This window comes from Leptosomus discolor, chromosome 11 (genome assembly GCF_034619465.1).
Source record: "Leptosomus discolor isolate bLepDis1 chromosome 11, bLepDis1.hap2, whole genome shotgun sequence".
Lineage (NCBI taxonomy): Eukaryota > Metazoa > Chordata > Aves > Leptosomiformes > Leptosomidae > Leptosomus > Leptosomus discolor.
In genome coordinates, this window is record NC_141401.1 from 7857661 (window position 1) to 7884302 (window position 26642).

Sequence of the window (26642 nt, forward strand, 5' to 3'; positions counted from 1 at the left end):
CAGGCTGAACAACCCCAGGTCCCTCAGCCGCTCCTCATAAGACCTGTTCTTCAGACCCTTCACCAGCTTTGTTGCCCTTCTCTGGACACGCTCCAGTACCTCAGTGTCCTTCTTGTAGTGAGGGGCCCAAAACCGCACACAGTATTCAAGGTGCGGCCTCACCAGTGACCAGTACAGGGGCATGATCACCTCCCTGCTCACAAGTTTCACAAGTTTGTAAAACACAAAGCTAAAGGATTTCCAGCATAGAAATTCCTGGGTTTGGAGTTCTCTTCCAGTGGTTAGATACCTTCATTTTTTTAAGTAGTCATGAAAGTACGGATCCATAAAATAAGGGATGTATAAGACTGTTACTATAGCAAAGGAATGCTGGCATTGAACATTGTACCTTGAGAAGGAAAATACTGTGCTTTTTTTTGAATGGTGCAATCTCCTGTATCGTATAGATTCTTTTATTTGTGTTTGAAATCTCTTAAAGTTTTATGGTGTAACTATTGTATGGTAGACGTGGTTACTGCACACTGTATTCCTGGTCTAAATATAGAGGAAATTAAGATGATAACATAGGAGACCAAATGTGAACTTTTCGGTGGAGACTGTGTTGTTACAACAAATGGGTACTTGGGAGTATCGCATCACTGGGTTTTTATCCCTGTGAAGGAACCTATCTAGCTCCCTTCTGATATTTTGGAAGCCAAAGTTGGCACCCTGCAATGCAGAGAAGCCAGATTTCATGGTTTTCTGTAGACTTATAATTTGTGCAGTTCATTGGTAGTTACATCGCCTTAGAGGAAAACCTCATTAATACGAGAAATAGGTTTTTAATTATGTTACCATACATTTGTTCTGGAGTTTTGTAAGGTGTCACGGACTGGTGCTTCAGTTCTCTTGCCAGCCTACATTAACCGCTGTCCTACGTGGCAGGTTTTTTTAAGTATAGTTTTCCAGGATTTGGGAAAGCTTTTTGGGACAGTTTCTCAGCGAGAAGTGACACGTGGAGGAGCAAGCCCCTGAATACCTGCAGGTCACGGCTTCAGCAGTGACAGCCACCGGTGGGCACCGCAGTTCCTCCGGTGCTGTGTTTGGGAGGTCGTGCTGTGAATGGGCCAGGTTCAAAAGTCGGATGAGACCTGAGCAAAGTTTTTGTTCTGGGTTCAAAGCAGCGGCTTTGGACTATCACCACGTGTACAGGGAACAGCTTTATTCCCAGTTTTTACTCTGATGGAAGAGCCGTAAATGAGATGCAGTGTTTAGAAGGTGAGGTTAAAAAAGTTTAGACTGTAGGAATGACAGTGAAAACTTTGAAGTGTGAAAATATTTGATTCTTTAAGTAAGTTACTATAGGAAGTCATGAGCTCTCCGTTGCTTCCAGTATTTCCATTGGGACTGGATCTCCAATGAGTGATACTCTGCAGCTCTAAATAATCTGCCAAACTGGTGCTAGAACTGCTGTGGGGTGACATTGCCTGTCCTGTGTTATACTGGAGGTTTGTATGGACTTGGTATTTGCATCATACCTCCTGTCTTTAAGACCCGCATTAGAAGGTGAAAGCTGGCAGTGCAATCTGAGAGCCCTCAGATAGGGACAACTGTCTAAGAGATGAGCAGGACTCTTGGCTGCTGATGAAGAAGAACAGGCTCTAGCAGTATCTAGGCATGGCATTTCTGACTTAATCTTCCAGCAAAGGGTGAAAAGAGTGGTGTGAATAAGAAGAAAAAAGTAAAGGACAAAGGAGAGAGAGGTGTATGTAGAGCTAGAGTGCAGGTTAGAAAGAATACTTCTCTTAAGTGTTTCCATTCCTGCAGTGTGAATCGTTAACCCAGTACTGTTAAAACTCTTTCCGTGGAAACATGGAATCAAAATGGATTTAGCATCGCGGTAGTTGCACAGATTCCCCTTTCTGTTACCGTTCTCAGCCTTCTCCCCCTCTTTTAGGTGGTCTGTCTTCCCTTACTATACAATTTTCATGCAAGGGTGGAAATCTTAGATTTCTTACCTCCAGCATCTCTGCTGTTCTTGCTCAGTGTCATGTACACATCCTGGTGTGGCCCAAAGTGACTCGACTGTGTTGTAGAATGTTTCTGAGATCGAACTGCTGTTAAAACATCAGATGAGACAAAAGCCTGGGTGATAACTAAATGTTTGCTCTTCCATGCATCATCCTTGCTCACCGTGAGCAGCTTGACTGCTCTCTCGCTTTCTCAGGGACATCTTTCCTGCTGCCTGGTCTGCGCTGTGCAGAGCAGTAGTGTGGGGCAGTTGGGTGGTGAGGGAGAGGGCTTTACGCTTGGGGCTGTGAAACAAGAATAGATGGTTAGTGTTGCAGTGGATGATTAAAATATCTTGTTCTATACAGAAGGACTGAGCGATTTGGTATCCATGCATATGATATCTAAAATAAAAGCACATGAGCTCGTACGGGAGTGGGCTTGGCTGAGCAGAGGCAGCTGCGAGTCAGAATTAAAAAACCCAGGGACAGAGCAGTGCATTGGTGTTGTGTTTGGCCGTGGTCAGTCATAGCTGTTCTTACTGTCATGGTAGCAAATTCATCAAAACTTTCAAGGAAAGGAAACTTCTGAATTTTGGTAGAAGACTTGTATTAGTCATCAGTCACACCGAAGAAGAGGCGATGTCTCCAGATGTAGGTCCTGTAAAAAGCGTGGACAGTGGCGACTTTTTCACTGGGACCCCAGCACAGGTAGGCATAAGGGATAAGAAGAGACTTTCTTCTCACTGTCGCTTACCCCCTTCCACTGCCAGTTTGTTGGCTTTACTCCTGTGGTCTGTGTTTTGGACTTCTGCTTTGGAATAACCCCAACATGGAGGCTGTAACAAGAATGTGACAGAGTTTTGCAATGGTTTAGTAAAATATACTTGATCAGCTGTATAAGAATTAGCAGATGGGAGCAAATTCTAAACCAGACTTTCTTTTGCACTTGGTGTCTTGCAGCTAACAAGGTTCTTCTCCTTCCACCTTCTCTTTCTGATTCACTTACGCATTAAATTTATGCCTATATAAACATGTATTTGATGTAGCTTTCTGATTTTCTCTTAAGCAGTGAACTTAGCTGCTCCCTCCCTTCTTGCTGACTGTGTTTATCATCTTAGTGCCAGCGATGTACTCAGTGCAAATGAAGGCGGTAGCTGTGCCCAAGAGACTAATCCAAAAGATAGCGCCAATATTTCTGGATTATCTTGTTTGCTTTCTCTTATGTTTGTGTAGTTCGAATCAGAGGAATTGTTGCTAGCCTGTGTTTAACCTGAGTTACACTGCTCACCTTTCGGGTCTGCAGAAGGACGGATGTTTGGCTTACAATTTTCTCAGCCTAGTTAGGTATTCCTTCTCCCTAAAGACTTGCCCTTGGGGTATACTCTGATACCATTACAGCCACAATAATAGTAATTTCACCTGATTTATGGACTTAGTTATTTGGGGGCATATTCTTACCTGCAGGAATTACAGCATTATTTGATAATTTATCAAATACCGCGTGCCTCCCTGTCCTGAAGCATTTCCATCTTCTCTACTGCAAACGCTAACGCTGTGTTTGCAAGTACCATGGCTCTGGGTCTGCCTGTCTTTTACCAGCTGGCTGTGTTCTCCCTCCTTATACGTTGTCCTTCCAGCTGGTGAGATAAGAGGCAGGAACGTGAAGCCTCACCCTCGCTACCTCTTTAATCTGAGCCCTGGTACTAAGTCTGCTTACCATCAAGTGACTTGTTTTTCTTCTGTCTGAGATTGTACTTACCGCCATAAATCACAAGAAGATCATAATCCTGGCTTACTTGACACTGAACTTTTGCTTGGTTTCTTAACACAGCTGGACACATTAAATGACTGAAAGTGGTTGGGAGGGATATTATTTCCAAAATACACATTTTCAAAGGCGGGAGGTGCAGTTCTCTGAAACATTGGTTTCAATCTGAGATCCTGTGTTTGGGAACATAGAAAACTCTCCTGCCCCTTCAAAATATTACACTGCAGATCACATTGATTCTTACCAAGGCATGGGCAGGGTGGGCTGTTAAATTCTGCTGAGATTAAAGAAGTGTTTCTTGATGTTTTGTTCCACTATTATTTTTATTTTTAACTCACCATAACAAGGTGAGGAAATACATATTTACCCGCTTGCCCTAGAGGCGGTGGACAAGTCTCCGCTTCAAATGCCTGCATGTAAGGGGTAAAAAAGAGCAGTAATGTACCTTTTTGAGCCTTCTAAAAGAGAAAGAGGGTTGCTTATACCATTTCCAAATATTCCAACCTGTAGATGCCCAAAGGGAGGTGTTGGCTTTAAAGACTGGGGTCCTGCAGTGTTAAAAAGGGAAGGGGAGAGAGTGAGTCCTTTGCTCCCGGCTGCATGGGCTGAACTGGGTTTTAGGGCATTCTGCAAATTTTGGTTTTAATTGCATTTTGAGGAGATGTGGAGAGAAACCTCTAACAGCTTTTTTTTTGTTCATAGCTGGATATTTGGGGGACAGTGTTTGATTTGGCTTGTCAAGACTTGTTTATTAGTTGTTTTCTGTCTTTGAGGAAGCTGAGGTTTAGTTCATATGTTGTAAACAATGCAAAAGGCACCCAGAAGAGTGTAGACGAATCCTCTGCCCTTGTTACAAATCAAACTCTATAGACTAAATAAATAACTTCTTTCTGGGCTTAAAATCCTTACAGTGCACCAGACAACAAAAATTTGCGTCTTGGAGTAGCTCCTAGAATTCTTTAATGCTGAAATATCTCCTTTGCTCGTGAACCTGGGGCTCTCCCTCCTTTTAGATAAGCAGTTTCTGTTTGAACTGGCTTTTCTTGTGACCGTCCTTCCGGGCAGGGGTTGGCACAATTCAGTCAATACTGACGGTGGCACTAGGAGTGCATGGCAGGGAAATAAGAACTTTTGAAGGTAAGATTAAACAAGTCCTCTCTGTTAAAAAGAGAGAGGAGAAAGAGAAAAAAAAAAAAAAAAAGTCAAAGTCTGCTCAGAGTATTGGCTTTCTCTGGCTCTCGACAGTTTGAATGTACACTGAAAAAATTATTTTTAGAGCACTTTATAAGCTTTATAAGTTGTTTCCTTCTCTTTCAAGAAAACTATTTATATAGAAACTTTGTTTCAAGTAGCAGCTGAATTGAATGTTGAAAAATAGGATATTTTCGTTGAATTTATATTATTTTTTTAGGTATGCATTAATGTCCCAAGAAAAGTACATTCTGCTTTTATGCGTGTCTTACTGTGAGCAATGCGTGTTCTCTATCTGGTGAGTAGCGCTGTGTGGAGCATTGAATACCTTTTGGCAGGTTGGCTTTGGAAACATATCGTGTGTTATCTTTCACGGAGGATGTCGGCAGATGTCTGGATCCTGGCAACGGAACATGAAATAGCAGGAGAGGAGGCAAGGCGAGCCTGGGGTTTATTGTGGAGCACAGTTGGAAGCGGAAAGGGGAGCCAGGGAGATGGGTAGCGGAGTGTGCTGTGAGCAGGGGTTTTAGCTCCCTTGTGTGGGGCAGGAGGCAGCTGCAGCAGGGGATATTTTAAGCCAGTAATTAGGTGAGTAAGTGAGACAACCTAGGTGCCTATTGGGAGCTGTGTTTCCTTTATTTCTTGTTTGACGCTGGTGAGCAAGACTAGACTTGGGGGCCATTCAGACTTTCCCAAAGGGGGCGCTGCCTGCAGCCGCTCAAGAGAGACCAAAGTCAGGAAAGGAGTCCAACTAATATTTTCTTCCAGTCTTACCGATTGACCTAGCCAAAAAAAGTGTAAAATAACAACAGCTGTTGAAAAAAAGTCTAAATCATGTGCCTGTACCAACAGATGTTTCCATAAGCCATTGATTTTTAGGTTGTCTCAGCTTAAATACAGTGTGGGGGTTAAAAGGGTCAAAAGGGTAAAATATATCTGGGAGAGATTTCTCTGCTTGGGAGAACTTTATAAGCTGTCAGTGAAGCTGTAAACAAAGTTGCACCAAAATATATAGTGGCTTTTAACTTAAATTGTGTCTTTTTGCTTGTTACTGACTGCTTGGGTTAACAAAGAAAATATTTTTCTTTCAATAGCTTTCAGATCTTTTGCTGCGTATTTTTTCTTATGCGTCTGCATTAAATAAGCCCATTTAACAAAACCTGATCCTCTTATAAACATGGAATAATGACAGTATCCCACATATGGGTTTCATTAATTTTTGCATGTTTTGAAGTTGCCTTTTTTTCCTCCGAAAGGCTAACTTCAGAAACAGCAGAGATTAATGCTACATAATAGCCAAAATGACTAGCTGAGCAGTCAGTGATTCTAACTTGGGGTAGAAGGGGTTTCTAGTTAAATTATTTAACCGTTGCATAACATTCTGTACAGAATGATGCTGCGTAATCTGTACTCCTCCCAGTTGCTGTTACTGGTTTGCTTTGATTGAACTGGCATCAGTTCTGCTGATTATCTGCAAGCTTTCTTGCTTCTGAGTCTTGTAAATGTTTTGGATTTTAGCCTTGAAAGAGAGCTCCAGAACATTTCCCCCTTTCTTCCTAAGAAAACAGAACCAACCCTTTCCTTGTAGTCACTGGCGAGAAATTTCAGATGCCCCTTTTCCCTATCTGCAGCGCAGTGACCTTTGCAGCTCCTGGGACAGCCCAAGCTGGTAAGATAACTCAGGGAAGTTGCAAGGCCCCCAGATATAATTAGTGCTGGTTTTTGACATTTTTCACCCCAGTTATCGTTGTCCATTGGCTTAAGTTTGTTTATTTATCTATTGATTAAAGCTGTTAAGTGTATAGAAGTGCAGCAGCTGTGGCAGGTGGGGAATGAGAGAGAGGAGCACAAAACCCTCGTAACTGAAGTTTTCCTAAAACACCTGTATTGACCCCAAATTCCCAGTGTTTGCAGACACATTCTCTACCTTTAACTGAGTGGAGAGAAATAAGAGCAGGGTTTGAATTCATTATTCCAGTTAGGAACTATCCCTGCAACAACAAATCTTACTAAGGGGTCTCTGAAAAGCTGGTAGGACAGATGTAACGTATGTTAGTTTATAACCTTAGAAATAAATATTTTATTATTTTTCTGGAGCAGTGTCAACAGTTGAGAAAATTCCTTACTAATGATGATGCTTCCATATATCTGTCTGTCAATTATACATATGGTTTATGTCCTGAAATTCCTTGAGGAATATTTTAAAAAATTGGGCTAAAGAGAACATATTTAGCATGTATTGGTATGGCAGTTCTTAACGATGGCTTTGTGGACTAAATGAATCCTTGCCGTTGCATATACGTCTTTAGAGCAGAGGGAAAAAAGTGGGGTAAAAATTGGTAAAAACAGGTTTCTTCTGCAGGGTTTGCATTCTTTCATGGGCTTTTGAGCTGTAAAGACATGTTTGTTTAATATTCTTTACAGAGGACTACCAGGGAAACGGATAAAACAGTGAGCAAATGAATACTCATGTGGTCCTACAGCAGACCTCCCAGGCAGGAGCTGGAATCCAAATACCTTCTCTCAAAGTTTGCATTGGATTTTATTTCAAGTTTCCAAATGCATGTAGAGAGGGCATGAAAATATTGGTTGGATATGAGTGTAGGTAGGAGAGTGAGCTAGAGTGTCTGTTGTTGGTGGGGAGAGGGGGGGCTTGGCTGCACTCAGAGCATCTCAGTTACCAGTCGGGGTTAGAGATCCTCCTCCCCACAAAGCAAACAGAAATATTGGAAGGGCAAAACAAGTACCACAGTGTCTTCAATCCCCTGCCTTCATTAGCAGCCAAGCAAAAAATTGACCTGGAAATATGATGGGTGCCTTTGTACGGTGCTCTGCTTTCCTACCACTTCCCCTCCCAGATTTTCAAGTTGCAAGATGAAAGAAGAAATAACTTTTTCCCTTTTGACAGAGTGCCCGGCCAGGACAATACACCGGGTCGTGCGGGCTACCCAAGGGCTGAGTGCTAGGGACTTCAATTAAAAGGAGAAAGGAAAAAAAAAAAAAAAAAAAGAGGGAAGCTGAATCATTTTCTGGCATGATTTATTCATTTGAATGACCCTTCTCTGTTTTTCAGTTAGATTACAGTGCCTTAAACGTGAGGCATGAAAGAATGGTAAAAGTTGAATAATTTCCTTAGTTCAAGATGTGTCATTTTTATATTGTCTATTAATTTTACTCACTGATACCATACGTCATTTTTGTTGAGCTTTATCCGCCAATTCATCTATGTAATCTGCTATCCTGTCTCTGTTTTTAGCTAAATACATAAATTCTTTAGATAGAAACATCCACCAGGCAGATCATGGCACTGATCTCGTGTTACGGCAAGGCGTCCTGGAGTGGCTCCGGCGATGTCTGTCTGCTTCTGTGCTGTGCCTACAGCAATGGGTGTCGTGCTGTTATTTCAGAATATAATGTGATGTTTCCTCCACTTTGCAAATGCGAGGTGGTCTGTTTTCCTGCACAAAAACTCATCCCAATTTTTGACCTCATACCTTGAACTGTAAGGCTTTCCTCTTTCTGGAGTTTGTTACTACAGGATAATGAAACATATGTTTTTATTAGTGTAAATCAATACTTTCTTATATACTAGGTCTGTCTATACATGGTATAAAAAAGAAAAATTACTGTGTGTTTTGCATTTGTGAACTTTATAGATAATGAAACAGCTCCTTTTTCTTGCATTTGAGACAAATGCAATGATCTTGGACTTAACTGCTCTGTAGGACGAGTTACTAGACGTTGCTTGTTTGGGTGTCATGTGGGTTGACCAGGCCCTAAAGTATTTGGTGGATAGCGTGAGCAAACTCATTTCAAGTGTCTTGTATAATGTTTATGATGGTTTGAAAACGCCTGTAAATATAATTCATTATTTTAAATACTTTTATTTATATCATTATCTTTCCAGATCCCAGAAATTGTAATCCTGCCTTTAGAGTGGGAAGCTTGAATCACAATAATTAGCAAAGATTATTGCTCATTGTGTGCGTGTAAAGTTGGCATGTTCATTACCAGCAACTGAAAAACATGAAGGGAAATTTAAGCTAAGGTAACACGACCGGCTTCAGTGCTGGATGAGGTCAAATAAGTGAACATTGTTTCTGATGACCACCTTCGGCAGCAGCTTCAGGCTGGGCTGAGCCAGGTGTGAAACCAAAGCAGTATTTCCCACCCAGGCGTCTTGTTATTCTTTATGAAAGACCCCATTATTTTTGTATTTTACCTTAAATCTGTGGATCATTAGACCCTGTGCCCTGGTGGGAAGTGGCTGAGCATGGGAGCAGCCGGCATCCTGGGGATGTGCAGCATGGGTTACTTTGGGAGACTGACGTGCTTCTGCAGTTCATAGCTCAGGTGCTTCTTGACAGCCTGTTTTGGGAACTGTTCCCACTTTATCCACTCATGTTTTCCCCTCCCCATTTTCAGGATGCTGGAATTCACAGGGTGAAATATGTCCAGTGTTTGACAGTGAGAAGTACTTCTCTCAACTCCCATAACGTTCTAAATAAGTATCTGTGGCGTGGTCCAAGATCTCACAGCACTTCAGCCAGCCAGACATCTCGATTCGTGGTTATTTTTGGTAAAGACAGAACTAGATGTTGCAAACCAATGTAAAGTCAGCTGAGGGGTTGCTAATCTCTTGTGTGGGATGTGTTTCTCCTGTAGCCGTTTGGGAGCAGTAAGATGGGTAGTTGACTTCCTCTGGAAGGATGTTCAGGCATGCTCCGTGGCAGAGCAAAGCTTCGGCGTTTTTCCAAAGGTTATTTGGACAATAGAAATTCCTAAGAAATGTACACCAAGTCTCTGAGAAATACTGGAAAAGGGAAGGTCAGGAAATGGCTGAAGGTCTCTCAAGGTGTTTTTGTATTTTCTCAAAACATGCACTCCATGTATCCACGTGTCTGACGTCTTTCCAAGCCCTTCTTGTTCCTCCTCCATGAGTCTTCAGCTGTTTGTTAGACAGTTATGTCTTTGAGCTCAGACACAGGCTGCACTGGATGGTGGTTGGTTTGGATATAAAATTCAGCGCGGTTGTGTTGTCCCAAAGCACGGTATTGCTCTGCAAGGAATTGCCTCTCTCCAGACCTTTGTGTGAAGATCTGAATGATTTAAATAGGGAAGTTTTGGGAGAGTTAGGGCTGCCCAGGCTGGAGGATAAATTTGTGTTGATACTGTGGATGATTTGCCCCAAGGATTAAGTCGAGCTGGTGAATATCAAGGTGGATGAGGATTGTGAAGGTCTGTGGCCTGCATTGCTGACCTTCCCCCTTACAGCAGCGTGGCACTTGCCATGGATGGGATCCCTGTGACATCTGATCACAGGGGACTGTCCACATCCCTCTTCGTGAACTCCTCTTCTTTCCGTGCCCTACCTCGTAGAGGAATCCAAAATCACAACCAGCCTTTTGGGGCCACCCCATGAAGAGGACGCTGCTTGGTGGCACGCTGATGGGTCGTGCCATGGCCAGAGGGATGTGGCCCTGGACCAAAGTGCCACCTCAGGGATGCGGATGGACAGGCAGAGTGCAAGCAGGGCAGTCACAAAACTCCTCTCAGTCTTGCAATGCTGCTGCAAAAATGAGATATGCATTATCTAACATCCGGGGCTCTTGACCAGGTTCTGCAGCGTGACTTCCTCAGCAACTGCCTGATCTTCTTCAAAATTCACATTTGAGCATCCATCTTGGTCTTCTCTCATGCGGGTGCTGACCTGCCTCCCAGCAGACACGATGGATGTGCACTCCCTTCCAGATTGGACACGCTCCCCTTACGGGCTTTGCAGTATTAGAGTGCAGATTTCCTTTGCCTTATTTAGTTTCATAAAATAAGGGGTTTGTTTTGTCTATCCTTACAAATGCCAGAAATGTAAAATTTTAAAAACACTTTCCAAAAAGCTGATTTCTTTTAAGAAAAGAGCAATTGCAATTGTAATTCTTTTCTCTCACTGTCTGATGAATTTATTATCTCCTGTGTTCAGTGGCCAAAAGTGGGTTTTGACTTGCTTAAGACAGGGAGAATTTTTTCCTTTCATCTGCTGCTCCATTAGTTCCTATCAGAGCCACAGTTAAAAAAGTTAATATGCCTGAGTATTTCTGCAGATTGCATCATTTTCAGTGTTTCATAACGCTATGGCAAAAGTAATTTGAAACAGATAACAATAGTGCAGTCTGTTTCAGAATAACCATGATTTCCTTGTCATTAAGAGGTCTGTTAGCGGGTAGAGGAGGAGGAGTTTTATCTGGATGAGTTACATATCATATGGTGTGATCGAGTGCCTCCCCCCCCCCTTTTCCTTCCCTTGAAATCCGCAGCACTGGACTTTGGTTTGGATATGAAACGATTGGATAGTTTCAAACTGCTGTCTGCACAAAGCAGCTCAGCGCTTCCAGATGTTTTTAATAAGGAGACCAGAACTGTCACATCAGCAGCCGGTGGCCCGGGCTGCTGCTCACGTCTCCGCTCCATTTTGAGCAGCTCGCCAAAAAAAAATTAAAAAAAAGAGAATTATTTACTTATTGGAGTAGGGATTTTTTTCAATTTAATCTTTCTCCTCTGATTGTCTGGTGCATTGTTTTTCTGAGCATAAATACCATATACTGTGTAAACATGCGTATGACATCCAAGGGACTGCCTTAAATAGATGGACAAAGGAGACTGGAAACCTTTGTTCTGCTTCGTGCGAGCTGAGTCTGTCTTCTGCGTCTGCTCAGCGTGCCTGTGTGTATATAAGGCTGTGTGCAAGGCGAGATTTCTAGCCTGAAACAATGCAGCAAAAGCCCCACCTAACGTGGGAAGAGAGTGAAGGTCTCCCAACGGGGAGTGTGTCTGGCACATTATCTTCTATTTGTTTATATTGCATTTCTCCCCCCCACCACCAGTAAAGTCTGGAAATGAAGATGAGATGGACTTTGGGTGTCTGTAGTCGTCACTGGCCTCCTGATCTTGGCTGTGAGTCAGGAGCATAACCACAGAAAAACTCTTGGAACAAATAGGGATTTGTAAGCTTAAATTTGAGAAGAATAAGAGAAGGGAGAGAGGGGGCTATTTTTTGTTGGTTTGTCTGTGTTATTTCCCTCTGTGGCTGAAGGTGTAGAGGAGTCCAACGGGATCAATTGGCAACCTTTACTAGATCGACACATAATTGTGGAGGAAGGCAGGTCATCATCTCAATTTGCAGGTAGGACATGGACACCTTCTGAGTCCTGGACACATCCTGTGTCCAGTGTCACCCTGCCTGGCTCTGCCCTAGAACCTTCCTTGGCCAACTCTTGCCACCTGCCTGTGCCTTCCACTTGAACTCTGTTCCCTCCTGCCCCGTGAAGGCGCACGTTGGGTTACTTGTGGCTTTTGGCCGTACCAAGATGCACGTGCATGGCTCAGAAAAATTGGCATCCTCTTTTTAACTCCCTGCTGTGAAGGGTGCCCACCTCCCAGGGCGTCTCCCACCTCCGTTGGCTAGAGGTGTTTCGCATTTCTCCTTGCCTGTAGGAAGGGTGAGATAACGTCAGCCCCAAAACACTGGGTGTTGATGCATCTATGAGTTGGACCTATCTTGCATCTCCGTGGAAGATGCGCTGTTGCAGTTAGAGTGATGCTCATATGGCGGTCTCCCCTGCAAGGTGGACATTGCTTGAGCTCCACAGCTGAACATCTCCTTCTGGTTGCCAGAGGGGCTCTGCGGTTCAGAGGTGAAGTGCTTTAAGTGGAGCGCCTGGACAGAGCTGTGCAGTTTGGATAAATCTTGGCCTTATACCAGCAGCCATAATTAAATTGAATTGAAAACAAAAATAACTGCTGTGTCAGTTAAAAAAATACGGGTGCTCCGTAATGAAACAGTAGAACTTCATAAAGGCACAGCGACTGCTGCAGAATCCTTTACCTGAACTAAGTTGTGTATAGATTCCTGTATTGTAAATATAGATTTGAGGAAATCCCTGCCTTTTATGGTAGTGTTAGAAGGGCTGGAATGCCATCACAGCCATTTCTGATTCCTCATCTCAACGGGCACATGATTGCTGGGATTCATTAGTTGTGGAGAAAACTGGTGGCTCCAGAAAGTCCCCAGAGTACTACCACATTTCGTGTGTGTCCTAATACTGAAAGCAGAAGCTGCACTCGTTGTTAAGGAGAACAGAGTCATTGGCTGAGATCTCAAGCTGGGGATTGTGGCTGTAAGAGAACTTCATAGAGGAGATCCTCCTCGGTTCAGCTGGTGGTGTGGTGGAGATAAAGCTTTGGGTTGTGAGGGAGAGACTGGAACCCGATGAAAGTGAGGGGAGATACCTCACATTGAGTAGGTAAGAACATGCCTGTGTTGCTTACCAGGAGGAGCTCATCTGCGGTGAGTCCCCGGCCCATTCCAGCACTTGAGGACACATTCATGGCGTGATGCCCAAAGGTGGACCCTCGAGCGGTGGCTGGCCACCATGCCACCAAGCCGTGCTGTAGAAGAGATGTCCTTCTCAGCTTGCTTACTGAGTCTGCTAAATCTGGAGGGTAGTTATACTTTTGGGCAATCTGACTGTACGAATTGGGGTGTCATATCCAGGAAAGCTCAAAATAGTACTTCGTGTTTCTGTAAACTCCCCTTCTTCAGTATTTTACCAAACAGACGTGGAGGGGAGTCAATTCCCATGTTACTCACAGGCAGGCTGCTGGCACAGTGTTTTTGAACAGCCAGAAGACTGAGTAGCACGGGAAGGAGAGGAGCTGGAGTGCCTGCTTGCAGCAGATGCTTTTAGACCTCCTTTGGAAAACTCCTCTTGCATTCAAATGCCCAAAACTCACTTTTTATCCATTTCAGCAGGCTGCAGGGTTTGAGTTCCCTTTGCTAGAGCTTGAGCTGGTGGTTCCAAAGCACCTCGTACAACCAGGGGACCAGAGCCACCCTACAGAGCTGGATGAAAAGACCTACAAACCCTTAACTAAGCTCCATGAGTGGAGCAAATCCCAGCAGCAGGAGGTGGGTCAGTTCACCCGGTGCCACGGAGGATGGCTTTTGGAGGTCTGCGATTAAACGTTGGGTTGATAAGCACCGTTTCCGATGTCCATTCTTCCTGCTTTGCAACACAGGATTGACAATTCCCGCGTTTCCAGCTTTTCTACATAGAAAAGCAGCAAGTTCTGCTCACTACAAACTCTCAACCACAGAAACCCCCCACCCCTTCCCCTTTCCTTCTCTCTTTTTTTCTTTCCTTTTTTTTTTTTTTTTTTTTTTTTAACCGCCCCCATTCCCTTTTGAATTGGTGAATGAGAGAACGTCTAAAGGCAGGGAAGTATGGAAAGATTTCATCCCTTGAGAGGTCAGGGTGGGGTGGAAAGCGGAGGGGGCTGCAAGGGGGCAGTTTGAAAACAGGAAACCATGTGGCAGCGTGCATGCAGGGCCCAGCTGATGTGAATGAGCTACTGAGAGGGGAGAGACGCTCTGCTCCGACTGGCCCAGCTTTAGAAAGATGAAAGACCTTCAGGGTTTGGGTTTTTTCTTTTTTAAGGAAAAAATGCTCTGCTTTTCAAGCTAGAATAAAAGAGGAAAAATTGTATTTTCTGAACAGCAAGTTGCTGAAATCTTTTGCTCCGTGTTGCAAACAAACAAACAAAAAAAAGTAAATGGATGATTTCCGTTGTTGGGTTTGTTTTTTTTTTTTTGTTCCCTCCCCCCATGTGTACTGATTAAATCATAAGTTTCCATTCCTGTACTGGGGAAGTGTTGAGACTGAAATTGTCTTTCATTCACCTGGCCTGGGGGAGAGGGAAGAGTCTTTTTACTTCTCCAAAAACATGTCCCTTTGCTGCTCAGTCTCTTTTGGACCTAGCAAACACTGAGTGCCTGCAGCCAGAGGTGGAAGAGGCTGGCAAAGAAAAGCTGCTGCCTTTTCTTCCCCCCCCACCTCCCGCCCCCTTCTTTTTTTTCCCTCTCTCTGAAGAGATGAATCATGCTCCCACAACTGCAAAGAAATTTTGAAAGCTGGGAGAACACTGCTGCAGGACTAAAAAGGCAAGTAGTGACGTCCCAGCCCAAATGAGGAGGGAGTGGCTTTGATTATTTTCTTTCCTTTTGCCCTGCGCTGTCATTAGAAATTTAAACTTAACGCAAAACCGAGCCCTCCTGTCTGGTGAGCGGTGGACTGACTCGAAAGGAGGAAAGAGCCTTTTTTGATTGTTTCATTCAGTGCATGAGGGCGTGAAAGAAAAAACACATTGGTGACAGTATTTACATTGGATACGGTGATCGGCTTTTCTTTTTTTTCTTTTCCTTTTTTTCCTGAATTAGACCCGTCGTGGCTGAGCCTACCTTCTACTTTCCCTCTCGGAGCGTCAGGATTCCTGCTGCACACATCTGGCTTTTGTTCTCTTTTGGGGCAGGATTTTCATTCTGGTGCTTTTTGGATATCAAAGTTGTCTGGAAAACTTTTTTTTATTATTATTATTACTGTAACAGGAAGGCTGATACCATTCTTGCAGTGTCAAAAAAAAAAAATCCTATATGTATAAAATTCTCTTCAAATCTCTTTTGTTTGCTGTAAGTTGCTGCGTTGCCTGTATAAGCAGATCTGTTCCAAGAAGACTTTATCAGCCAGTCGCAGCTCTGGGATTTTCTTTTTCCTGTTAAGAGGCTCGGACAGGCTGGTGTGCTGAGACACCGGGACTCCTGCGAGCACGCATGTGAGAGGTCTGGAGCACGCCTGGCCGCCGTCAGTCCCCGGAGTTCATGGTGGGCTCTGCTCCTCCGCTCCCGGCTTTTTGGACAACATGTATGAACGCCACAAGAGGCGATACAGCCTGTGCGACATTTCCAAGGTGGACAGGACTGTAGATGTTGTGTTGTTAAAGGTACGATGTTTGTGTACACTTCTTTGCGGGTTCCTTTCCCCGTCTCTAATGGGTCTGTCTGATCCCTGCTGTACCCGTCCCCCAAGCTGGACGGTGCAGAGAGGGGGAACAGGTGGAAGAGCTCTTGCCCTTCAGCACGGAGACAGCTTTGGGTGCTATCAAGCCATTTCATGCCAAATATTATTATCCCTGCAACTAGATAAATCTCTTGTGGCCTGCAATCGGGTACCCTTTCAGAGAGCTCTCTCTGGCCACCTTCCCCGTCCTCTGCTGTTAGACAGTCCGTTCCTGTTTTGAAACCTTCACTGCTTGCAGGTAGGTTTTCTGCGAAAGGTGCCATTAGGGAACGGGTTTTCATTTCCAGTGGTCGCTTTTGGGGTTGACATGCAAGTGTGCCCTGAAAGATGTAATCTGCCAAAAAGGGCGTGCTGGTGGATCCTCCTTTGCCTCTGTTTTTTGTTTGTGTTTGAAGGGCGTTGCTGTCGGTCTTACTGTTTGAGTGTGAGTTTTGTCTGAAGATGGGTTGGAGCAAGAGCCAGGAGTGGCTCTTGGCTAATTGTCCTAGTGTGTTCCTTCTCTAATCTAAAATTAGCAAGTGCTCCACCAAATGGCACAATGGCAGTCTGGGAATGTCCTGTCTCAGTAACAGCTTTTTGGAGCTTCAGCAGTTTCCTGGCAAAGTGGATGGAAATAGGAAAGCAGCCAGAGGGACTGCAAGACACAGCCCAGCTTAGAGATCTGAACTCCTGGAAGAGCATTTCCTTTCACTCTCCCTTTTTCTCTCTTTTCTTTTCTTAGCTGAGGCAGTGAATTTCTGCATGTATAGCTTCCTTTTTTATGATTTTTGCTTTGTGCCCTTGTTTCCAAGTCGAGACAAGAAGGTATTAAAAAAAATTATTTTCAAATTATTCTTGTTCTACTTTATCTGCACTAAAATAGACCTAGCACTTGTTAGCTTGCTTTGTTTTGGAATGAAATTATTTTCCTTTAATTCAACGTATCCTTTGGTTTTTGGTGACACAAAATAACCATAACTTGTTTTCTCTACCAACTCAATTTTGTCGAGTGTGTTTGAACTCTGATGTTAATGAAGGAGGATGAGGATTGAATCCCATGGTATTCAATCTCTAGACACCCTATGAGTCATTAAAAAATACAGATGTATTGTGCACACACTACTTGTGTGAAATGACTGCTTAATAATTCTTGGGGGAAGACCTGGTACCCCTGACAAACTTGGTTGCTAATAGAAAAAACACAATCTTTTTCTTTATTAAAAGAGTATCTGAATGCTTGGGTTGAAATGTGATTCACTGTAATTATCTGACTTCAGTATTCTGATGTCATCAGTTCCTTAAATTAGTTTTTGTTCAGCAAAGCTTAGATTTTATAACAAAATGTGGCTCTTATTAGTTCCCACTAGTATTTTCCTAATCGAGTTTCAAAACTGTGGGTTACACTGTCTGTTCCTGCAAGTGACTCAGTGTCCATATATGTGTGCGTGTGTGCACGGATTGCTGCTCTGAACATAGGCTGTACAGGCTGCAGATGTCTAAAATAGGAGGGTGCTAGTGACAGCTATAGTTACAGTCAACTTTAGCTTGATTTTTAGTTGTTCTTCATGTTTTAGCTCATTTCTATAACTTAACCAGTAGATTAAATTAAATTTTGATGATCTATGGATCCAAGCCAGCACTAGAGTGCGTCAGTGACAGATCATCTCTTGACGTGAATGGGAGTTGGATCAGACCCTTAATGAGGGAGTTTGGGGGTGGGGTCTTTTGGTGGGTTTGTTTTTAATTAAAATACTTAAATAAAACTGTACCTTATCTAGGTCATCCTATTCCGGTGAGTTACAAGGACAGGGTTTCTTAAGTGTCAAGGATTGAAAAGCAAGTAAGTAATTGCCCTTACCGCAAAAGCAAACCCGAATAGGATCCATTCAGAGTGTTTGATCTGAATGAAATTTTATCAAGGTACCTACAAAGCACCAAACAGCTTTCAGGTTGGCCTACCGATTGACTCGGACAAGCTGTCTTTTCTTTGAGTGGTAGAGGAATATATTCTTTGCTTCATTTTAAGGCGTGGAACTCAATAATCATGACATAGGAAAGAAAAACAGCCGGTGGAGAAGGACAACTGGAACAAGTTGTGAACAAAGAAGATACCGTGTCGTTTCAGTTACTGAACATTTATAGATGGGATTATATTTGCGTTGATTGCAACCATTCTTAGTACAGTCGCAAAAGAATGTTGGTTCCTACCGATTATTTTTCAATGCACGTGTCTGCTGAAGGGTGTGTTGGGGCTCAGATTTTCCATGTTTAGGTTGTGCCTGAAACGGTGGCTTGTGAAGTTACGAAAAGAAAAACCTCAGCAATTCTGGGGGTTGATGCACACAATTATTTTTAGATTTAACGTTGTTTCTTCCTCCTCCACACATACAAAAAAGCAAGAGGCAATGAGTAAATTCATGTCTGAGCCTCTATGTCAGAGGTAGGACTTCATCTTTCCTGTGGTTGTTTTTGCTGCTGCAGCAATGCGAACGGGATGAACTTGGTTACTGCGCATAGTGATTTGCCACTTTACAGGGAAGCCTGGATGATGCAGAAATGGCATAAAAATTTGCCGTTATCTTTCCTGCTGGGATTGCATTGTAGACGATGAAGGAGATGATGTGGGGCACGTGGGAGATCTGCTTGTCTGAACAGTTCACTGAGCTCTGAGCAGCTACATGCAGGGTGAAGCAGTCTGTGCTATGTTATTCCAAGACCCAAAATGGGAAGTCTCAGTGTGCCCATGTATGAGTTGGCAGCCCCATCTCATTTTTATGTTGTGCCTGCTACCACAAATATAACTATCTAGGGACAGAATACGGAAACCACGCTGGCTGGCACCTTGCAGATACATGTGAAGTTGGACAAGTGCTCAAGTCTGGATGAACAGGCTGTGCTTTGCAGAGTTAGAAAATAAGAAATGGGCTCGCTTTGAGAATGGGAGACTGAGCAATCGCAACTGGAAATGTTTTATAGTTGCTCATTGCCTGTGTCTGCATTTCATCTTTGTACGTGAATGCTCAAACTGTTAAGTGTAGGCAGAAGGTGTAAGTTTTTTCGTAACTGGGGGAACAAGGTTTGATTTAGCTGCTCTTCAGATGAACAGATCCCATTTAGCTTCCAGTTAAAAGATCAGAATATTATTCGTGAAATTGAAACCACCCCAATGTTATAAAAACAATGAAGGCATTTTGAAATTAAAGAGGCAGCATTATTAGTTAGTTATTCTGCTCCCTGGCAGAGGGCTGCTCTGGTAGCTGTACGCCAGCACGAGAGAAGATCCTCTGGAATGAACCCTGCCCACCTGAGGCAAAGTGCAGCGTCCTAAGCTAAAAGTAGCATGTGGAGAAGGTCCCCAAATTAGCTGAAACTAAGGTTTCTTCCGCTGTATGTTACTTATAAAGCTTTTACTTTTTTGTGGTTTTGGTTATTTGAAACACAAGCATGATCATTCCTTCTTTGGGGTTGTTCTGAGGGAAGTACTGTCCTCAGATGATTGGTATGCAGTGTCTTATCTTTGAGACCCTAAAATGACTCTCAGCTTTAATCCTGCATCTGTCCATACTAGTTTGGTTGTTGAAGGAGGGACAGCAAGAGAGAAGTGTATTTATGATGATGTGGAGAACTTTGGAGTTTTTCTGTTTGTCTTGTGCAGAATTAGAACTGGAAGGGTAACTTAAATGAAACCAACCTGCTTTCACCTTAGACACATACATGTTTGTGGGAATTTTGCTCCCATTTCAGTCAAGAGATGGTTTTTATGCAAAGACATTGCTGTTATTTTTAAAGCTTAATTAAAGTTTGTTGTTACCAGGACTCTTAATTCTGCTGGTGGAGGACATCCCAGTGCCAAGGGCTGGAAAATGTACTTGGGGCACATATTCCTTTCCCCAGCTGGGACATTGTCAGGGGGAAAAGTGCACTCTAGGAATTCAGCATTGCTCTTACACCACAAAGTGCTAATTTATTCAGTCATTTAAAACATCCTGTGGCTGTAGGAGCCTAGTGTAGTTCTCTATAGCTCTGCTCACTTGTTGCTGTGAGCGAGGTCACTTTGAACCTCCTTGGAAAAGTGTTATCCTGATTATGATGTCACCTGTTCTGTAACGATGAAAGACCGTGTAGCGTATTCACAGTGCTAGAAGATAAATCTCTGTCAAAATCATTGCAGAAATGCAACTGTCGTCACTTTGTCCCTTTCAGCAGACATTGGAGAATCATCTTGTGCGTTCCTCATCTGCATGGTAAAAACTTTCCCCTAAAGCTAAGAAAATACACAGGGAGATTACAAAATAAATAAATAAATAATTTTGGAATTTGCAAACAAATTTATATGTCTGCCCTTAATATTGACTGACAAGATGGTTGCCAAAGCAGTGATTTTTGCTCTTAATGTGAGTTTCGTGTATATGGAGGTTTTTATCATCAACAGGTGTTGAAGGAAGACAGTGGGAATTCCTTCCCCAGGTGCCCCTTCCCTCCTGCTCCTTTTGAAAGAGACTTGGAGGATCTTGTAAGGTGGTTTTTGTGAAGGGAGCGGATCAACTGGTGCTTTAGTTTCTAGTTCAGGAATTAGAGGCGACTGGATAATTATATCGTAAATGGAATTGTAAAGTTAAAAGTTGCTAAGAATAAACTTTGAATTCCAGTTCTGTGTACAGATTTCTTCAGTGAAAGCTATCCTACAGGAAATTTTCAGGAACAGGTAGTTCCTATAGAATTATTAAGATTTGCGTTGTTTTTTTTGTTTTTTTGTTTTTAAATAATCATTGTATCATTCCTGATTATTAAACAAACCAGTTATAATTGAATTTTAAGTATTTCTTGTTTTCTGCTATTTTTGTTCTTCACTGCATACTTCAAATCTTTCCTTGTGTTGGTTATTGCTCAGTATGGTGTACAAGTACTTAATGATATACCAAGCAAGCTAGAATTACGCTACTAAATATTTTCCTACGTGGAGTGGTATCTGGTTTTAGCTGCAAGGTAGAACTTTGTCTGGAAGCTGGGGGTAAAAAAAGGGAGAGAAATGGAAACTTGTAAATTAGGACAAAGTTAAAACAATGCGGAGGGAAGATGAATCTCAAGAGATTTGCTAGGAAATTGAAGTTAAAATCATCTGGTTCCTTCTGCTCTAGAGATGTTGATTTATGTCGCTACGAGTGAGGTTGACAAGTGCAAACCTTTAAAATTGCAGAAAATTTCTGGAGAGGTCAGTGAGTTTTCTTTACTGTGAAATGGAAGAGTTAAAATAAAACCAGAAGGAGAGAAAAAGGACTTTTCCATGGTGGAGATGTAGGAGAGATGCATGGGAGACAGGTAGCGACTGCCCCGGAGACGAGTGTTTCTAGCAAGCCCTCCGCTGTGTCCCTCTGCCAGACATTTTTGAAATGTCTTCTAAGAAGGAGGTCCCGATTCTGGTTTTCGTGGGCAGGCGCCGCACAGGACCGTGTGTGCTGGAGGGCGTTAGGTGACTCCTCGGCCAAGACTGCCGTGCAGGGGGAGAGGAAGGAAGAGCCTGAGAACAGAGGCTGGGGTCACTCGTTCCCGCATGGTGAAGGACATCTCAGCCCCGTTTGTCTCGCAGGTTGTCCAGCGCTGTTCTTTTCTTATGCAAAGAGGTTTCTGCAGTAATTCACATTGAGTTTCAAGTTCAGCGTCTGCAGGAGGACTTCTCTGAGAGTCAGGAAATAAATACACGCACGTGTGCCCAGAAAGAGCAATCAAACTGTCTGCTGCTTGCAACTCCAGCTGGTGTCCTAAAGCCCTCTTTGGACATTTAGTCTGCTAGTGTTTCACAGGCAAACAGAAAATCCTTTGGGATTCAGTTGTTGGTGCCTGGGGATGTGCTTCCATGATTCATTCTGTGTCTGAGCTGCAGATAAACACATTCAGGCTTCTGCATGGAAAAATAGCTGGTTCTCTCCTGGAGTTTTTTCAAAAGCTGCAGATTGAAACTCTGTTCCCAGAGGCTGTTTCATGTTCCTTTCTGCCATCTGAACACCGCTGCATCCTCGGCTCCACCGCAGGGATTTGGGATGCCCAGAATCGATGGGCTAGAATCAGTGTGAGCAAGGCAGAAAGTGCGTGGGGCTTTTATCATCTGTGGCCACCAGCCTGCAGTCCTGTCGTTGGGCTTCTCTTAGCAAAACGGAGGCTGAGGGAAGAAGGGAGGAATAGTTTCGTTATGTATAATGCACTCATGTCCGCAAAATCCCAAGATCACTTCGTTTCAGATTTCTTCATACTGGTGCATTCCCCAACCCCTGATGTTGAGGTACTTTTATAGTGGTATTTTCTTTACAGCCTTTACTGTCGGTACTTGTAGTCGCTAGTCCTGCGTAAATATGAGCAGGATTCAGTTGTTGAGGAGGGATCCCAGGACTCAGTCTTGGGCTGTGGATAGTGGGGTTTATGTTTTGAGTATCTGTGGACCACCCAGTTCCCTGAGAGCTTGCAGTAAACCTCCCTCAAATCCTGTCTGGGCTCGTTTTGGCATAGGGAATACTTGTATATAGTAGTGGTTTCCTCTGTTTGTGTCTTGGTTGTTATTATTATTATTCCTGAATTAGGACTACTGAGATAAATACTTAGTTCCTAATGTTTTATTTTGTAGCTGATCAGCTATATCTGAAACAGCACCTTAAACCTCAGTGTTACTTCTCGTTACCTTTTTTAATAGAAAAAACCAGACGTTTTCAATACTTGGCAAAGTCACAGGGCAGAGGAGGGCTGGCTGGCTAATGGGAAAAATGCTCAAATCTTTTTTGAAAAAATGCCAATGTCTATAATGCATTTTCAGTGAATGACTCAATTGGTTCTATTAAAGGAAAAAATATAATGTTAATTCAGCCTAATATAGTTTATTCTATTACCAATCAACTGATAGGCTTGAACATCCTTATATTTTGCTTTCTTAGTGCTAATTATTGAACAGGATGTTAAATTATTGGTTTCTAATAGTGGTTATCAGGATGAATCAGGAGTAGTTCCCTTAGATTTGTTGGAGATATATGGATTTAAGTGTAAGGAGGATCAAGCTCAATACGATGAGGAAGGAATTAGGTGCAAGCCAGTCAGAAGGAGGCAGAATTTGATTTCATATTTGAAGTGGGTTGTTCCTTCATTTGTGTGGACTTGAGCATATTTGCATTTGTGCTCCTGTGTGCGTTCAGCTCAGCCTCTGGATTTGCTTTTAACAAAACATAAGATAGAGTGCTGCAAAATAGATTCTGCTTTGTCTGCAGAGAAAATAACATTAACATGATATTTATTGACTTTACAGCTCTTTTAAGACTAAAAATGTGTGTGTAAGTTCTGCAATGAAGTTTAATTGCTAAGGTTAGATACCCCTTAGCCTTGCTGAGAACAGGGGATTTCTTTCTTCTGCTGAAAGAATCCAAACAGTGACCCACTGTTCATGCAACAGTTAAAATTCAACATCTTTATGTCACTTTGGAAAACAAAAAAATCGTTGTTTTGAGTATGTACTTACAAAAGCCTTTCTCAGACTTTAGGCTGCCTCTCTTTCCACCTCTCATTTAATATATACATAATATATGTACAAGGGAGAAGATGGGTATGCAGGGGTGTGTGTTTGTGTGTTGAGTAGAGGTGCAGGGAAGGATGGGATCTTAGATGTATGTAAATATAGGGGTCTAATGGGGTCTTAGATGAATGTGTATATAAGGCACATGTGTGAGCAGAGGCAGCGAGCAGCCGGTAGGAAGTGTACATCGTATCTAAGTAGCCTGTAAAACTTCATGGGTGGGGAGGGACTTCCAGGTGCAACATGCACTGAGGTCACCCTGAGACCTGACTCTGGTAGAGCACGAGGTCTTCGCCTCTCCTGGGAGACTCCTGCTCCCTTTTCCCCTCTCACATCTTTGCTCCTTCCCTGTCTCCCCGGCAAGAGCTGCTGACTGGGGAAGGTCACGGCATCCTCACTGCTGAAGGATTCTAAGGGCACATTGGATTAAAACCTCTCAGATTATACTTGAGCGTGACTTGGAGCAGCAGAAAGGGACTAGCTGACCTGTCAAAGGCCCTTCCAACCCTCTTTTGTCATCACAGAAGTATGGAGGAGAACAAAACCTAAGGAAGAAAAATGTGCTGTAGAAAGTAGCTGACAGGTCTGGGGGAGTGGAGCATTGACTCTGCGGTGTGGCAGGAGCCCCTCCAGTGAAGGGCAGGGGGATGCAGCCAGACCAGTGAGGAGTGCCAGCCGCCGACTGCAAACAACATGTTCGATGATCTCAGCAAGAAAGAGAAGAAGGATGTGGGTCATTAGTCAAAGCAGTAAGTCAGGTCAATGGTAGGAGAGTCTTTGTTTTGTTTTGTTTTGTTTTTTTTTTTAAAAAAAAAAGAATAAAAAGGAAAAAGTGCATTTCATAACATGGGAGAAAGGAGAACATTGAGGGGATGAGAATCTGGCAAGGGACTGCAAAAATGGAGCAGGGTCATGGAAGAGATTTGAAGATAGGTCAGAGGCAAAAAGTAAATAGTAAAAATTCTCTATTTGACAGAAAGAGGGAGAAGGAATTTATTTCAGGAGAGAAAAGGAAAACCAGAGAGAGGGTAGGAAAAATAGTTGGCGTGTAAAATCAAAGTCATCCATTTCAGCAACTTTTGTGTTGAGGCAGCTTGGGAAAACAATCTCTGGATTTCGTGTCATGGGACATGGGATTGTCCAGGTGAGATTTGCTTGTGTTTGACAAATAAAGGCGTTCATCTAGGAGAAATGGCAGAGCTGCTGAAACAGAGAGAGAAAAGGGGCTTCCAGAGTCTACCGGCTGTAGACAAAAGCGATGGGAAGTGTCCACTGGATGAGCCACGGGTTGTGGATAGTCCAGCAGACTTCAGAGTCAAAATGTTGGTTGACACAACCCAAGTGAGGAAGAGTAAAGCACAGGCAGGAAGAGGAGAAGGCTTATCAGAAGATCAGTCATTGTTGCTGAAAGACTGGAAGTCACAGAAAGGGTGTTGAAATAAACCACATGGTGTGTGCCAGTGTTAAAATGGGTGTTTCTAACATCATCATCATCATTTAAGTTAAGGCAAACACAAAGTGCTTCTGGTTCTCACCTGGGCCCTTCCCTAGCTCTCGTTTCCCCATTATCAGAGCGCTTTACTATCTTTAAGGTAATTATCTTCACAGCAATACAGATGGTAAGGAGTTGCTGTTCTGTAGCTAGTGAACTGAGGGGTAAAGCAGAGGAGTATCTTGCAGTCCTGCTACAAATGATTACAAAAGCCAGGTTTCTTCAGTCCTCAACTAGTAGCTTAAACGCTGGCTTATCCTCCCTCTGAACTCCTGCCTTGAGCGGGAGCCACCTTGAAGTCATACTTTCCACAGAGAAATAAAGTTTTTTGGCATATTTTAATGGTTTGTTTAGTGATGCTTACAAAAGAAGTCATAAGTTACTTTTGACAGTTTTATTATTGGGACAAAATTAAGCCATAACTATATACCTGCTGGTCAACGCAGAGTGACATTGCAGAAGAGACTAACGGGGATGTTAGCAAGAGTGGCCTTTCTTTGATTTGCTCTGGTCTGTTTTTCAGATAAACCGCGAAAGCTGGTGTTCGCTGGAGCCATGTCCCGATTCTTCCCTGCTGGAGCGCAAGCGGACGCGGGAGTCTCCAGGTGAGCAGCATGCTGGTGGCAGCTCCGCACGAGCAGCCTCACGGTTCTCCTTTTCTTTCCTTCTTTTTTTCCCTTATTTTTTATATCCTTGCCTTGACAGGGGCAATACGTAAACTAAAGAAAATGTGTAATGAATCTGCTGTGAGTCACTGTTAGCACATGGTCGTAGCACTTGACTTGCAGTGAGCTGTGTGATGTGTCACCTTCTTAAATAATTACACATTTAAAGTACATCAGTACTTTAAACAATTTTTTGTTGTTGTTGTTTAACAACAGCACAAGGTGTGACGGGGCACAGAGATGTTTCTAGCTAAAAGGATGACAGAATTTTTTAAAAAAGTCAGAAATTTAAACTCCTGAATCCGTATTTAGATCCAAATCAGTGGCTTCATTTTATTATTATTTGTTTTTCCCTCTGAAAGTTGCCATGATTTCCAAGCTTCAGGAAGCAGGAAGGCTGTTCAGAGCCGTCATTCCCACACCCTGCCCACCAGCCATGCCGAGCTCCCAGCCCTGCGTGCTGGCTGGTGCTTTCTGGCTCTTCCACTGGGACAGAAAATCTTGTCTGGGCAAGTTTCAGAGGGGTTAGTGTCCAAGATAAGAAAGAAAGCATTTCCTTTCATTGAATTATGCATGTTCAAAACAAATATCAGGGCCCTGAATAATAACTTTGCTTGGACTGTTCATAGAGAGGACGCTTCTCGCCTTGCTCTCATAACGAGCAGGGGCCTCACCTGAATCTCCTTCAGTTTATCTGAGAGACTTGCAAGCGAAACAGGGATTGAAACACTGAAGTGTCGGTGTCAAATTCACATTGGCTGACCTCAGGGGTTTATTCTAGGTAGAAGTTCTAGCTCCCATCAAAGTTAATAAGTGCTTTATTATTAAAAAAAGAAAAAAAGAAGTGCTCTGTTTAGAATAATCATGAACAGTGAAAAGCTGTTTCGAGAATGTTTTGCGGGAGGACCTGTGGTATCACCATGCTGCTTCTTTCCTAATTGTGTCCCCAAATCCCTTGCCTCTTGATATGGTATTTTTAAGCTTCAGGCAAGAGTTAATGTGCTCCATTTGGCTGCAAAATGACATGTGCTCATTTGACTTGCCAAATCTATAGTCATGTATTCATATGGATCAACATCAGTTAGATACTTATTAATTAC

The 26642-nt window shown here is 43.1% G+C and overlaps 1 protein-coding gene across 1 annotated transcript in view; it reads left to right on the forward strand.

Moving 5' to 3' along the window:
* The window catches only part of AKAP13 (A-kinase anchoring protein 13), a 215651-nt gene that overhangs the window by 131001 nt on the left and 58008 nt on the right, over positions 1-26642 (forward strand). The window contains exon 8 of the mRNA XM_086471785.1: positions 25401-25482. Within this exon, the coding sequence (XP_086327911.1) occupies positions 25401-25482 (82 nt within the window). The remainder of the gene's footprint in view (positions 1-25400; positions 25483-26642) is intronic.